General features: G+C 27.6%; 2 protein-coding genes across 4 annotated transcripts; one reads left to right on the forward strand and one right to left on the reverse strand.

Annotated features, from left to right (window-relative positions):
- The first annotated feature begins 242 nt into the window (after positions 1-242).
- Positions 243-4010, forward strand: LOC122628272 (DNA replication licensing factor Mcm3). Its single transcript, XM_043810389.1, has 11 exons — positions 243-425; positions 506-618; positions 714-922; positions 1007-1137; positions 1216-1454; positions 1535-1777; positions 1892-2255; positions 2348-2652; positions 2750-2900; positions 2988-3442; positions 3550-4010. The coding sequence occupies exons 1-11, from the start codon at positions 354-356 to the stop codon at positions 3746-3748; spliced, it is 2481 nt and encodes an 826-aa protein (XP_043666324.1). The 5' UTR covers positions 243-353; the 3' UTR covers positions 3749-4010.
- Positions 4011-4051: 41 nt separating this feature from the next.
- On the reverse strand, positions 4052-14056 carry LOC122628271 (sodium leak channel non-selective protein). 3 transcript variants are annotated; one of them, XM_043810386.1, is made up of 29 exons: positions 13773-14056; positions 13414-13547; positions 13160-13345; positions 12858-13081; positions 12501-12775; positions 12136-12383; positions 11629-12018; positions 11329-11520; positions 11106-11243; positions 10827-11033; positions 10527-10723; positions 10331-10453; positions 10060-10233; positions 9818-9997; positions 9390-9642; positions 9122-9289; positions 8836-9044; positions 8650-8770; positions 8426-8559; positions 8129-8294; positions 7718-7912; positions 7421-7638; positions 7113-7336; positions 6862-6998; positions 6633-6769; positions 6381-6537; positions 6134-6259; positions 5856-6030; positions 4052-5780 (listed from the first exon to the last, which is right to left on the reverse strand). In XM_043810386.1, exons 2-29 carry the CDS (start codon positions 13516-13518, stop codon positions 5605-5607), a joined length of 5235 nt encoding a protein of 1744 aa, XP_043666321.1. In that variant the 5' UTR covers positions 13519-13547; positions 13773-14056; the 3' UTR covers positions 4052-5604. The 3 variants fall into 3 exon arrangements, with proteins under 3 accessions (XP_043666321.1, XP_043666322.1, XP_043666323.1); XM_043810387.1 differs by having other exon boundaries at positions 6387-6537; positions 13773-14055; XM_043810388.1 differs by lacking the exons at positions 13160-13345; positions 13414-13547; positions 13773-14056 and having other exon boundaries at positions 12501-12653; positions 12751-12775; positions 12858-12970.
- Positions 14057-14094: the final 38 nt, after the last annotated feature.

The following is a 14094-nucleotide window of genomic DNA, read 5'->3' on the forward strand; positions in this document are numbered from 1 at the left end:
ACAAATTTAGAAAAATTTCTAATGACTATTAACTTAAATATAATTCCATTTTATCGGTTCTAAGACTAATTTAAATAAAATTTTATAGTTATCTAACTAATGAATAAATACATTAAATTGATATGGAGCAATGGTAATACGAATATAAATGCAAGTTGAATCTTATTGGTTCGTTCGTTTTAATGAAAACTCTCGAACATGATAAATATACATGCAAACGAACCTTATGGTTACTCATTTTTCCCGCGTAAAATCAGCATCTACCAACTTGTTTGAGTTGTTGAATTTGTTGCTATTATTCTGTGTTTCGTTTAATTATTTTAAATAAACAAAAAACAGAATTACCGATAAATATGACTTCAATCGATACAGATCAAAGACTTGAAGAATTACAACGAGAATATGTTGATTTTTTGGACGACATGGTATATAATTTTTAAATATCTTTATTCGTATATCGTATCAACCGAATAAAATGATCAAAATGTATATTAAATTATTACAGGAAGATCAGGGTATATATGCCAATCTGGTTAAAAATATGATTGAAGAAAATAAATATAGATTATATGTAAATATTAATGATTTAAGAAGAAAAAATTCTCCACGAGCTATTAGGTAATAAAAATTCTTTTTTCAACAATTCTTGCAAAATCCTATCATAATTGCAAACCAGTATTTCATATTTTTTATTTTTATTTTTGTGTTTACAGTTTATTAAACAATTCTTTTGAAGAGCAATTAGCATTTCAAAATGCATTAAAACAATTTGTTGCTAATGTAGATACAGATTATGCTAAAGGAAATGTAGATTTTTTTATAGCATTTGAAGGAAGTTTTGGAAACAAGCACGTCACACCAAGAACATTAACTTCACGTTTTTTGGGTAATTTAGTATGTATCGAAGGTATTGTGACAAAATGTAAGTATATATATTTATATATATCTTATTATATATAGTTAAAGTAAAAAATCATTGCTCATGTTTTTAATTTATTTATTTAAGGTTCCCTTGTGAAACCTAAAGTTGTACGTAGTGTTCATTATTGTAGTACAACAAAAACAGTAATTGAAAGAGCTTATACAGATTTAACTTCAATAGAGGCATTTCCACAATCTGCTGTATATCCTACCACGGTAATTACTTTTACTTTTATTTTTATATTTTTTTGCTAATTATTTTACATTATTTGTAACAAATATTTTGTATTTAAGGATGAAGATGGAAATCCACTTGAAACAGAATTTGGTCTATCTACGTATAAAGATCATCAAACTCTTACGATTCAAGAAATGCCTGAAAAGGCACCAGCTGGACAATTGCCACGTAGTGTTGATGTCATATGTGATAATGATTTAGTAGATTTATGTAAACCAGGAGATAGAGTTCAAGTTGTAGGAAATTATAGGTGTCTTCCAGGGAAACAAGGAGGCTATACAAATGGCACATTTAGGTTTTTAAATTAAATATTTCTTTTTCACAAAAATGAAAATATCATTTATGTATATTATAATTCCTTTTCATTTCCTACAGGACAGTTGTAATTGCTAACAATATTATGCAATTAAGCAAAGAAGCTAGTCTTTCAATTTCTCATGATGATGTAGCAATGTGTAAAAAACTAGCTAAAAGTAATCCATGCAAAAATATTTTTGAACTTTTAAGTAAATCTTTAGCACCTTCCATACATGGCAATGAGTACATAAAAAAGGCTATTCTTTGTCTTTTGCTTGGTGGTGTAGAAAAAATTTTACCTAATGGTACAAGACTCCGAGGGTATGAGATTTTTTAATACATTATTCTATACATATATATCACAGAAAAATAGTAAAATGCGATAATTTTCATCTACATTTTTCAAAATATTTAGAATTTCTATATTGTTTGTAGAGATATTAATGTTCTACTCATAGGAGATCCATCTGTCGCGAAATCTCAACTTTTACGATACGTTTTGTGTACTGCCCCACGTGCAATAGCAACTACCGGCAGAGGTTCATCTGGTGTAGGTTTAACAGCTGCAGTTACAGTAGATCAAGAAACTGGAGAACGTAGGCTGGAAGCAGGTGCTATGGTTTTGGCTGATCGTGGTGTTATTTGTATTGATGAATTTGATAAAATGTCAGATCTTGACAGGACTGCAATTCATGAAGTGATGGAACAAGGAAAAGTTACTGTTGCTAAAGCTGGTATTCATGCTAGTCTAAATGCACGTTGTTCAGTTTTAGCTGCTGCAAATCCTGTTTATGGAAGAGTAATAAGATTATTTTTGGATAAAAAATTGAATTTAAATTTAATTTTTAATTTATAAGAACTTCGTATAATTATAAGTATATATTTTTACAGTATGACCAATACAAAACACCAATGGAAAATATAGGACTGCAAGATTCTCTGCTTTCACGTTTTGATTTGCTATTTGTAATGTTAGATATAATAGATTCAGAGCAGGATAATATAATCAGTGATCATGTTGTGAGAATGCATAGATACAGAAATCCAATAGAGCAAGATGGAGAAGCATTACCATTGAGTAGTAAATTAGACATGTTAACAACTAAAACTCAGGATGAAGAACTTTCTGAAGAAATAGAAAAACAAGTCTATCAGAAATATGATCCTATGTTACATGGACAGTCATGTGCAAAAAGGTATATTGGAATTAAACGTTTCTACGAAAAAAAAATTATATATATTATTTTATATTACACATATGTAGTATTATACTAAATAAATTTATTTTCCTAGTGATCAAATTCTGAGCATAACTTTTATGAGAAAGTATATTCATATAGCGCGTTGTATGAAACCAAAACTAACAGAAGAAGCCAGTGAAGTTATAGCCGATGAGTATTCAAAACTTCGATCAGAAGAAATGCTTGAGTTTGATGTAGCAAGGGTATTGTATTATATTCTATAGCTAAAATGATATTATATAATTGATGTTAAGTGATATTATTATTCTTTTTTACGTTATATTTTTTAGACGCAACCTGTAACAGCTCGTACTTTAGAAACAATGATTAGATTATCGACCGCACATGCAAAAGCACGTTTATCAAAAAATGTTACTGCTGAAGATGCTCAGGCAGCCATTGAATTAATACAGTTTGCCTATTTCAAAAGAGTGTTAGAAAGAGAAAAAAGGAAACGCAGAAGACGCGATAGTGAAGTTAGCATAAATAGTAATGAAGAGGAAGAAGGTAGAGGGACAAAGCGTTCAAGAAAACATCAAAATACAGTGGGAGAATCTAGCGATCCTTATGAATACAAGAGCGATACTGATGAATCTATTGATGAATTTACAAAAAGGACTACTAGATCTCGATCTCAAAAAACAGCTGCTACTTCTTCGACCACAATCTCTCAGAGTTTAGATCAAAGTAGTGAAGAAGTTGTAGCTTCTACAGAGGAATCACCTGCAACAATTACAGAAGACAGGTACAATCCACAATAGATAATATTTTGTATTGAATAAAAGGATTCTAATACTATTAATTATTTTATATATACAAGGAATGAATAATGTATCTATTTCTTTTTTTTAGATTGAAAATTTTTCGATCCCTACTTCATAAATTATTCCAAGAACAAAGAGTTCAAGCTCTACCTCTCTCTAAAGTTCGGGATTATTTGGATGCACAACATACTCCAAATTTTACACCTTCCGAAATTACTGCTGCAATTAACAAAATGACAGATGATAATCAAATTATGTCTGCAGATGATAATATTTTCCTGATATAAAAAATTTCGTAATTAATAATTTTATAATACATATATTGTTAAAGTAAAATTTAAAAATATATTCTACTAGTACTCCATTTTTTTATACAATTTTATGTAATATAATTAAAGATAATTTTATCTATTAACATTTATTAATTTTATATGTATATAATACAACACATTGGCACATAAACTAGCAACAATAATCAACATTCATTACAGAAATATAAACACAATATAGTATACAATAGATACGTTTCAGATTTTATATAAATATGTCATTCTACATTTCATGTATATTATGTGTGTGTGTGAGTATATATATATATATGTATATATGTATATATGTGTGTGTGTATATATATACATATCATACATACATATATATATATATATATAAATTGTTGCATTACATAGAACTTTAATTATATTTAACTAATATTCAGGTATTTTTCCTCATACATATCTTATTATCATAATCTCTTTTTTCTTATACTGTAGTCACTTTTGCTTTTATTTACTCTTGTCCATATATATACAATCTATTTTATATATTATGAATTTATTTATTTATCATATATTATTCTCATTTTACATTTATAACAGTTTAAATAAGAACTGGCACTCTTCAGTAATTCTGAATAAATTCTCTATATTATTATTTTTTAATCTTAACATATAAATTTAATTTTAATTAAAATTTAATTCCAATTCAAATTGTGCTTCTATAGAAATTCCTTTAAACTTTGCATTACATCTATTGTTATAACGAACATTTTGTGCCAATCGCAATTATTGCGACAGATGTCATAACAATTTATTATTATTGTAATGTTTTTATGGAGAAATATAATTGCGAATAATATTACTATTGTACAAAACTTAATCATTTTTTATGAAAAATGTTAAAAATTTGTAATAAGTGTGGTTTATTCTACAAAGATAAAATTATTCTCATTTTTATTTTTTTTTTAATTCATAAAAATGTACTGTATTGTACTCTCCCTCTCTTTTTTTCTCATAATTACCTCCTTTAATATTAAATACATTTTAACTATGACTCGATGATTTGTAGTATAAAATCTGTTTTGTATTTTGTTATATGTATCCAACTTTTATGATACGATTTACAAAATTATCATAAAACAAAAGAACAATTCTTTTTATTATTGTAAACAAAATAAATTCGTAAAACATATTATTGAATAGTAGAAAATATTAATGACTATACATTTCAAACTTGTCATATAAAATGAAATAAAGCTATTGGTGTTACTTCAATAAATTATAAATCTGATGTGGCAGTGATTTCATAGTCTCTTAAAAAAATAGAGTATTGCTACTTTAAAAAACGCAAAAATGTGAAGCATTTGAAAAAATACATATATATGAGATTATAGATTAAAATAAATGTTCTATAAAAAGATGAAGTACAATAGTGTATATTATTGCATGCAGTAACCTTAAACATTCAAAAATAAAATTATACATTAATTAGTAAAATTACGCGTGATACTGATATCAGTTCTGCTGTACGTTACAATAGAGAAAAAATCATTTAATATAAAATCTATTATACATACGTATCTTTTTTTAAAATATATAATTTTAAATGCAATATTTGACAAACAATTGTTTGAAAAGATGTATGGGTGTACAAAATCTCCATTAGGACGATTATTTGAAATAGTTAGGCACGTATATTATATTAATTTCATTTTCAATTTTATGTAATCTATTGTTTTGTGTGTATGCGCACATACGTGCCCGTATATATGTACGTACGTATGTATGTATGCACGTGTGCACGCGCACACATACATGCACGCACGAACGGGTGCGTACGTTTATCTAATATCTTTTTTGTACATCTTCTAATCCTCATCACTGGACTCGCTACTGTAAGCTAACTGTTCTTTCCACCATTCTCGGACTTCAAGCATAACGCTAGAAATTTTAGGAGTACTTAATTTAGTGTTTACAGGTTCTCTCTGCTGCCTATTTTGTTCTGTATTTTCTGTGAGATGCGGTAGATTATTTTTGACTGTTGCTGAAAGTACAAATAAAATTAGAAATATTAAACTATGCCTTAGAATTTTGATAACGTTCAATGAAATTAATTTACGTGGTGGTCTGTTGTTTCTTTTCTTGGATGGAGGAATTTTATCCTTGTCAGATCTTACAGAAGCAGGATCTGATAATGTTGGGACAAGATATTTTCTACCTGATCCACTTCCGATACTATCCGATCTTGGCAATACTACAGGTTTCTTTGATCTGTGACGCAGTCCATCTACTTCCTAATAAAATTAATATAATTTATTTTTTAATTATAAAATATAAATGTGTATATATGTGTGTACTTACGCACGCGCGCGCTATTATGTATATAATATAACTCACTTTTCCTTCGTCTTCTTCTTCACGTTCTTTGGTTGTTTCTTTACTTTTAATTTCAATGTATTCTTGTGGAGTTATAGCGGCATCATTTGTAGCACGAAGGCCGGCGATGAGACTATTTTGTTGTTTCTAAAATGCATATTTATATCAATTTTTTGTATTTATAATTATTTAAAAGCATATGATCTTAAAACAAATTTTACTTTTATATTTAGAACTATGCAAATATAAGTGAAATTATTTATCATACCCCTACCGCTCTTATCTTCTTTAGACATCCTTCTAACCAAGTTCTAATTGTTTGTTTTGCAACTTCTTCTTCAATAATATATTCAAATTCTTCTCTTGCAAGTAATTCTTCTAACTGAAGTGCTTTTCTAATATCCACAGAACGATAAGATAACATGCTATAAAAATAAATAATACATTATATTTTTCCATTCAGAATGAAATTATCTTATATGATTTTAATATATAAATATGATTATTAAATTGAACATACTTAATAACATCATGAAATGTGACATCTTCTCCATTGTGAAGTCTTTCTAATTCGTAACACATGTATTTGAATAACAGACGATCTTTCTGTGGATCTGTTTCTAATCTTCCTTTCAATAATCGTAAAATAAACTTTACCTATGGGAGATCAAATATCATTATTTATCAGTATTAATAAATAACGATATACAATATAAAAATTGTTATGTAAACATTTTTAATAAACATACCCTTTTTACTGGTATGACACCTTTCTGATGATTATCTACGACATTCCAAGTATTTTGAAAATTTCTAATATCAGCATAAGAAAGTAATGCATCTTCTTCGTTTGAATAGAATAAAGAAAAATTTTCCATGATAATAGCTGTTAAAAAAATAATTTGCAATAATTTTATAATATATATTTGTATATTTATTATATTTGTAATATTTACAAATGAATAATTAAAAAGTAAATATATTTTATATTTAAACATACCTACTAAAAGATTTAGGACGATATAAGTAATAATTACATAAAATGTACAGAAATAAATTAGGGATGCATGAAAATTTCCACAGTCTGTCTCCCAATAATTAGCAGCAGGAGTACAGTAAGGTGGCTGAATCATACAGTCATGCATAATTTTATTCCAATCTTCTCCTGTGACAATGCGAAATAGCATAGCAACACCAGTAACGGGCGATTCAAAATTAGCGCGTCTGTAAAATATCAATATATAAATTGATTTATTTTTTAATAATTATACAATTATTATAGATCATTTAAATTTATCTATATTATACCTTCCTATTCCTTCTCCATATTTTACTGTTCCAAAAATAATAGTTCCTGCTAGTGCATAGAAGAATACCAAAAGGAACATTCCAAATATAATGAAGAAACTTTTGCAAACAGATACACCAACAGTCAGCATCAACATCTTGAGCGTTGTATGTTTGCCAGTGATTGTAAAGAATCTAAGAATTACAACCATGAAGCCAATAAGATATGATAAATCATTCTGTAAAAGAGAAATTGAATTAATTTGTATGTTATATTTTTAAAACAACAATTATAATAATAAATTTATTTTAATATACCTTCATTGTACAATGGACGATGATCCAAATAACGCCCACGACTGTCACGAGCAAATCATATCTGTTTCTTCTGGACTGCCAATAGCCACGTGGTGTAAAAGCAATGTTTTTCATAATGACTTCTATGAGGAAGATTAGTGTCAGAATCGTGGACACCGTAGCTAGAGCTTCCGTGTGTTTTTCCTCGATTCTCCACTTGAGATAAATAAAATAAAATACAATTAATATAATTACGTTACTTTTACCACGGTCTAATGGTAGCCGGTAAGGAACACATGATTCAAAGCAACAGTCTTTGAGTCCTTAACAGAACCAATAACTTAAATATCTTTTTTTTTCACACTTTATAAAATTTCCTTTTTTATAAATAAGAATAATCATTAGCAGAATAACGTTTAAGTTTCAACTCACAGAAACGTATAGCAGACTGCTGTTTATAAGTACCATTACTGCAATGAATCTTTTAAAGTAAATATTTTGTGTAATATCATAAATATATGCTCTAAACTTTTTGCCATCAGGCCGTGGTGGTAAATGTAAGGGTTGGGCAATCTTCAATCGTTTTTTTAAATCACACCTAAAAGATATAGTACGAACTTAATATTTCAAAAAAAAAAGAAAAAAAAAAGAAAAAAAAAGAAAAAAAAAAAGAAAAAAAAAGAAAAAGAAAAGAAAAAAAGCGTTATAAACATGCGAAATTACACTCACCATCTTCTTTGATCAACTGTTAATAAAGCTGTACCTTTATTTTCAGAATAATTTGCTATAACAACGCCCACAAAGAGAGTTAAACCAATCATACAACCAAGGAAGATATAAATATGAATATAGATTGCATGTACCTAAATGATGTATATATAATTATTTTAGTTGGTTCATATTTAGTTTGAAATATAATTTTTCTCCTATTAAGTCAAAAATGATAAACTTACTGGGCTAAGAGCTTTAATTAAGACATCTCTGACATCAAGCCAACCTTTAAAAGAAAGTACTTCAAAAAGAGCCATCATAGCATCGCCTATATTATCAAAATTAAATCTTCTTGGATTTGCCCTAAAATACAATATAAAAATTTTGATCATAATATTTAACAATTAATGTTATATATTAAAGCTTACCATACACGAGGTACTAATATGGATGGATAACTTTCATTCTTCCCTGGTCTTAATTTCATTTTTGTTACGAAAACTCTTCTCATGAATACTCCTACACAATTTTCTCGTTTCAAAATAGTAGGATCATTACAACGTGCCAACCTACCACCATAAAGTTGGACACCATAACTTGCAAATATAAACATGAGCAATATTAATAAAGTAGATACCTAGAAAGTTTTAAAATATTAGAAGACATAACTTAAAAATTTAAGGATAATTAAAACTATTTAATTTAATTATGTACCAGTAATATTTCCTTGAAACCTCTACATAACTCATAAACAACTTTTCTCATATGTGGCACAAGAGTAAATATTCTTAAAGGTCTGACACAGCGTAAAATCATAAGCAATTGAGCACCAGAATTTGGAGGTACACTTCTGGGCATCCAACATAAGAATACAAGGCTTACCTGAAAAAAAATATATAAAAATTATGATTAAAAAAAAAATATATGATTTTTTTTATAATCGAATAATTGATCATATTATTAAAAAAAAAAAAAAACTTACAACATAAATGAAAACATCAAGAACTGAAGCGACGTCTTTGATATAAGCTTTTGGTGTAAAAAATAAGCCGTCCGCTAATATTTTCAAAGCTAATTCTATGCTCATGAATATAACAAAACCATATTCGGCTATTTGTAGTGCTGGAATTTCCATTACACGATATCGAGGAGTTTCAAACATCATAGAAATACAAGATAAAGTTGTTGCACATATCATTACCCAATCGAGATATGTAACTAATCCTAGAAAATTGCTGAAAAAATATAATAAATTATTTACGATGTTTTAATTATATATATACATGAAATTATATTTTAAATTATTCTAATATAATTTTTAATTATTCATATTATATATGAAATTATATATGTATAAAACTGAACAATAGTAAATAAATGTAAAAAATAATGACCAAAAATTATACTTACTGTAAACTTTTATATTGTACTTTTCTTTCTTTCCCTGTCAAAGGATCTTTTAATCTTGCATCATATCTTGCATAAACTAACAACTGACAAATTTTACGGAATTTACTTTCACGTGGTACTGTGAAAAGTGGTGTATCAAAGAATGGGTGATTTTCTCGTAAATCATCTTCTCGTTGATTTCTATTCAAAATAATTCAATTATTAAAAAAATCATATTGATAAATATAATCAATATTTATTACCTTCTCATTTCTGCTTGTTGTCTTTTTGCTTGCAATAGTTTAATATCTAAATCATGTGGTCTACTTCGAGATGAGCTAACTCTATTTATTCCTCCTATATCTCCATTTTCCATAAGATGTTCATAAGTTTGCTTCAATTTAATTGATCCACTCCGAACACTTCTCCTTATAGATCTGTCAGTAAGATAATTTTTTTAAATTTATATGAATTTTTTTCGTTATATAATATTAATTGCATTAAAATATATTCATATTATTATTGTTATTTTACTTTTTTTGATCAATACGGAGTTGCTTAGCACTGCTAACTGTACCCTGAGGCTTTAAAAGCCCTTTTCCTGGAACTGGTATCATTGCAGAATCTCCCAATAGAAGTCTCTGATTATTTGAATCACTGTACAATTTTATAATTATAGAGAACATATTACAAGATAAAATGCGAATTTAAATAAAATGTATACACTTACTTTATTATATAAATAACAGCTGCTTTTTTCAAGCTGGTAACAACATTCCTTACTTTTGGTGGATTATTCAATATTTTAACAGGACGTTGTTTTCTATATATTATTTTCGAATCAAAAGTCTCATTTATCTTCTTTGCACCTTCATTCTCATCATCTTCTACTTCTAATACAAACTGCCGCATAAAGCTTTCACGAACCTAATAAAAATTAACAATGACTGTTATATAATTATATTAATATATTTAAAAAGAATAGATACAAATTTCATCTAGAATAGATAAAAATATAAATTTTTTTTACTTTTGGAAGATTGAAGTCTGATGGTACTTTGTGCAAACAAGTCATTTGTGGACTATCAGGAAATTTTTCAAAAATTCTCAATCTAAATGGCAGAGTCTCCTTTATTTCTGCACTTTGTTCACGAAATTTCAATTGCTTCAATTTTTTTATGTCTTCATCCAATTCAAGATTATCCAAAATTACAGCAACAAAAAGGCTTAAGACAATCTACAAAGAAATTAGTTAAAAATTAAATATATATTTACAACAATACTTAACTTTCTATAGCAATAATATTACCAATGTGACAAAAAGATGATATAAAATAAAATACACAGCAACAAATGGTGCCATAGTCTCATGTGTTCTTAACATTGTTTCATCCATAACATCAACCCAAGCTTCTTGAGTAAGTATTTGAAACATAGACATAAAGGCCTGAGAAAAATAACCAATATAAATCATTAAATAATAAATCTTTGCGCAATTAATAATTATTATAATATAATTTTGTTCTTTTTACCTCAGGAAATGTTTCAAATTTAGTAAAGTCACATAAAAAGCAAAATAGTTGCATAGAAATACTGGAAGATATCACCAACAGGCACATGGTAAAGATGATAAGACTACCTAATTTTTTTCCAGGTCCAAATATCTTATACACAAAATCTTCTAACATTGGAGATGCTTTAATTAATCTAACCACTCTAAGAACCTGTTAAAAAAAGTATCTAATAAAAAGTGATCTATTTTTTTTTTTTTATTTTCAATGTGTATTATTTTATATGTGTGCTTATTATGAAAATGGGATAGATATAAAGACCTGGAAATAAGTGAATGCAGAAAGATAGAAGACTGGAATGATGTGAATAGTCGTGCCAATTGCAAGCAACAGTTCAAATTTGTGGATAGAGTGCTTGTAGTAACTTCGAAAACCAAGGCACCAAATTTTGAATAAAGTTTCTAAATCCAAAAAGATTGTAAAAGCAATTTCAGCATAATAATAATTATCATAATAAGTGTGCCTTGGCTTCTCATCATGTTTGAAACTCATTGTTGCTGTGGTTATACCATTTGATAATATGATACACATTACGACCATACGAAAATGTGGTGATCTAAGAATTGCATGACAAATTGGTGATGCTAATCCTCCATGTTTATTTTCGTCCAAAGTTACCAATTTCCAACCATTATCATCACCAGTTAAAATCTAAAAAGATATTAATTTGGTTATAATTTATAATATAATTATAATATATATATATATATATATATATATATATATATACACGTATATTAATTAGTAAATTATAGATTTTTAAATGACCTGTGATGCTGAACTATTGCTGATATGTCCTCTCACACCCCACATTTGTTGAAATTGCACTCTAATTTCATTAAAAGTTTCAGTAATAACAGCAATAAAAACATTTTTAACTAGCCAAGCAAGAAAGAATATCATAGTACTAAAGTAAAGTACAGCACGCCAAGCAGGCAAACTATCAATTGCACGATACATGATAAAAACCCATCCTTCTTGGGAAGCAGCTTGATATACTGTGAAAATGCTAGTAGCTATAACAAAATTTATATCAATTAGTAATATAAATATTTATTATCGTAAATATAAAAAAAATTTACTTTTATTATAATGAATTGAAAAATTATTTAACATTAATCACAATATATTACCAAATTCATCAAAGCCATTAAAACCCATAATGTATTTTGATAACTCCAGTTTCATACACATCATTCCTTCAGGGCATTGGTATCCTGATTCTGGATCAGTAGAACAAAAGGTATCAGGTATAGCCAAACTATTTATGGTAATATGATGTGGATCTGTAGTGTTCAAAACGCAATGATTTTTAAGTTCACCAAAGAATTGAACACCAAGTAGACCATATAGAGACATAAAAAAAAGGAAGAAAAGAGTTACATTGTAAATTTGTTGACTTGAACGTCTGTAAAGAAAAAATGTTATCTTTGTATTTGTTTTATATTTGTACTTAACATAATTCTTTATTATTTTTATAATTTCCTTACTTGAAAATTTGATTAATTCTAGCTTTGGGCATGGAAAATTTAAGGAAAACACGAAGAAAGCGTATCATAATCAATGGTCTTGGTGCACGTACAATAGATATATAACTGAATTTTCCAACAAAGTCAAGCATTTCAAACATATGTAATATAACTGAAAGCCAAAGAAAAATCACCATACTCGCATCAAATTGACACCAATGATCCTTTAAATAAGACTTCTCTCTCTGGAATTATTCATATAATTTTTTTATATTAGAACTGTTAAATCATAACTTTTTTCTATGTATAAATAAATAATCTACCTTCAATATTCCACGAATATACATTTTGGCTATCATTTCAGCAGTAAACAGGAAAGTAATTATTAAGTCAGTAACAAATGTAATATATTGCAGAGATGGAACTTTCTCAAAAGTTTTTGGTGTGTTCAAACAAACTGAAGCCAATGATATCAATGCACAGGATCGCATCAGTCTTCTTACCCATAACTATAAAAAAATGTAGTTAATTTAAGATCTATTTTATTAACATATTTTATCCAATTATTTGTTTTTACCTTATTAACCCATTCTATATCAGTGCTCTCATTGAGGGACTCCTCCGGACCATAATCAGCCAGGACGGGTTCCCCTTTGAGGCTCTGCTTCCGCCCCAGCATCATAATTGGTATTATATTCGCAATGGTGATGCCTAAAAATAAATGAATGATATACCTATAACGTATCTATATATGTAAAATCATAGTAATATATAACGGATTATCATTTATGTGTACATTATATACTCTGCAATTATGTTCAAGCGTTTATTAAAAACTGATTTATTTGTTTATATTCCTTAATATATTTACACATCAATTGATATTCAAATAATTCTATATATAAAATGAATCTGGTCGTCAACTTTTTCACGCACCTTTCTTTTGGCAGTTCGGATAATGACAGCACTGCCTTTACGGCATTTTATATAGACTACATTTCAATATTAATAAACAACAAAAAAAATATTAACGTTTAAATATAAACATTTTAATATTAACAAATTGTCGATCTAATGAACATTTTTCAGCTGCGATCAGCTTTTTTCAGACAGCTGAATACTTCGCGGCGAGCATGAGCAGATCCATTTTCTTGAGAACTAATCAATATTCCAAAATTTGTTATCAACGGAACTTAATCATTTTATAAATGTTCTTTATTATTTCATTACTTTATTTTCTATAATATATATAGATCTA

The sequence above is a fragment of the Vespula pensylvanica genome, chromosome 4, assembly GCF_014466175.1.
Source record: "Vespula pensylvanica isolate Volc-1 chromosome 4, ASM1446617v1, whole genome shotgun sequence".
Classification (NCBI taxonomy): Eukaryota; Metazoa; Arthropoda; class Insecta; order Hymenoptera; family Vespidae; genus Vespula; species Vespula pensylvanica.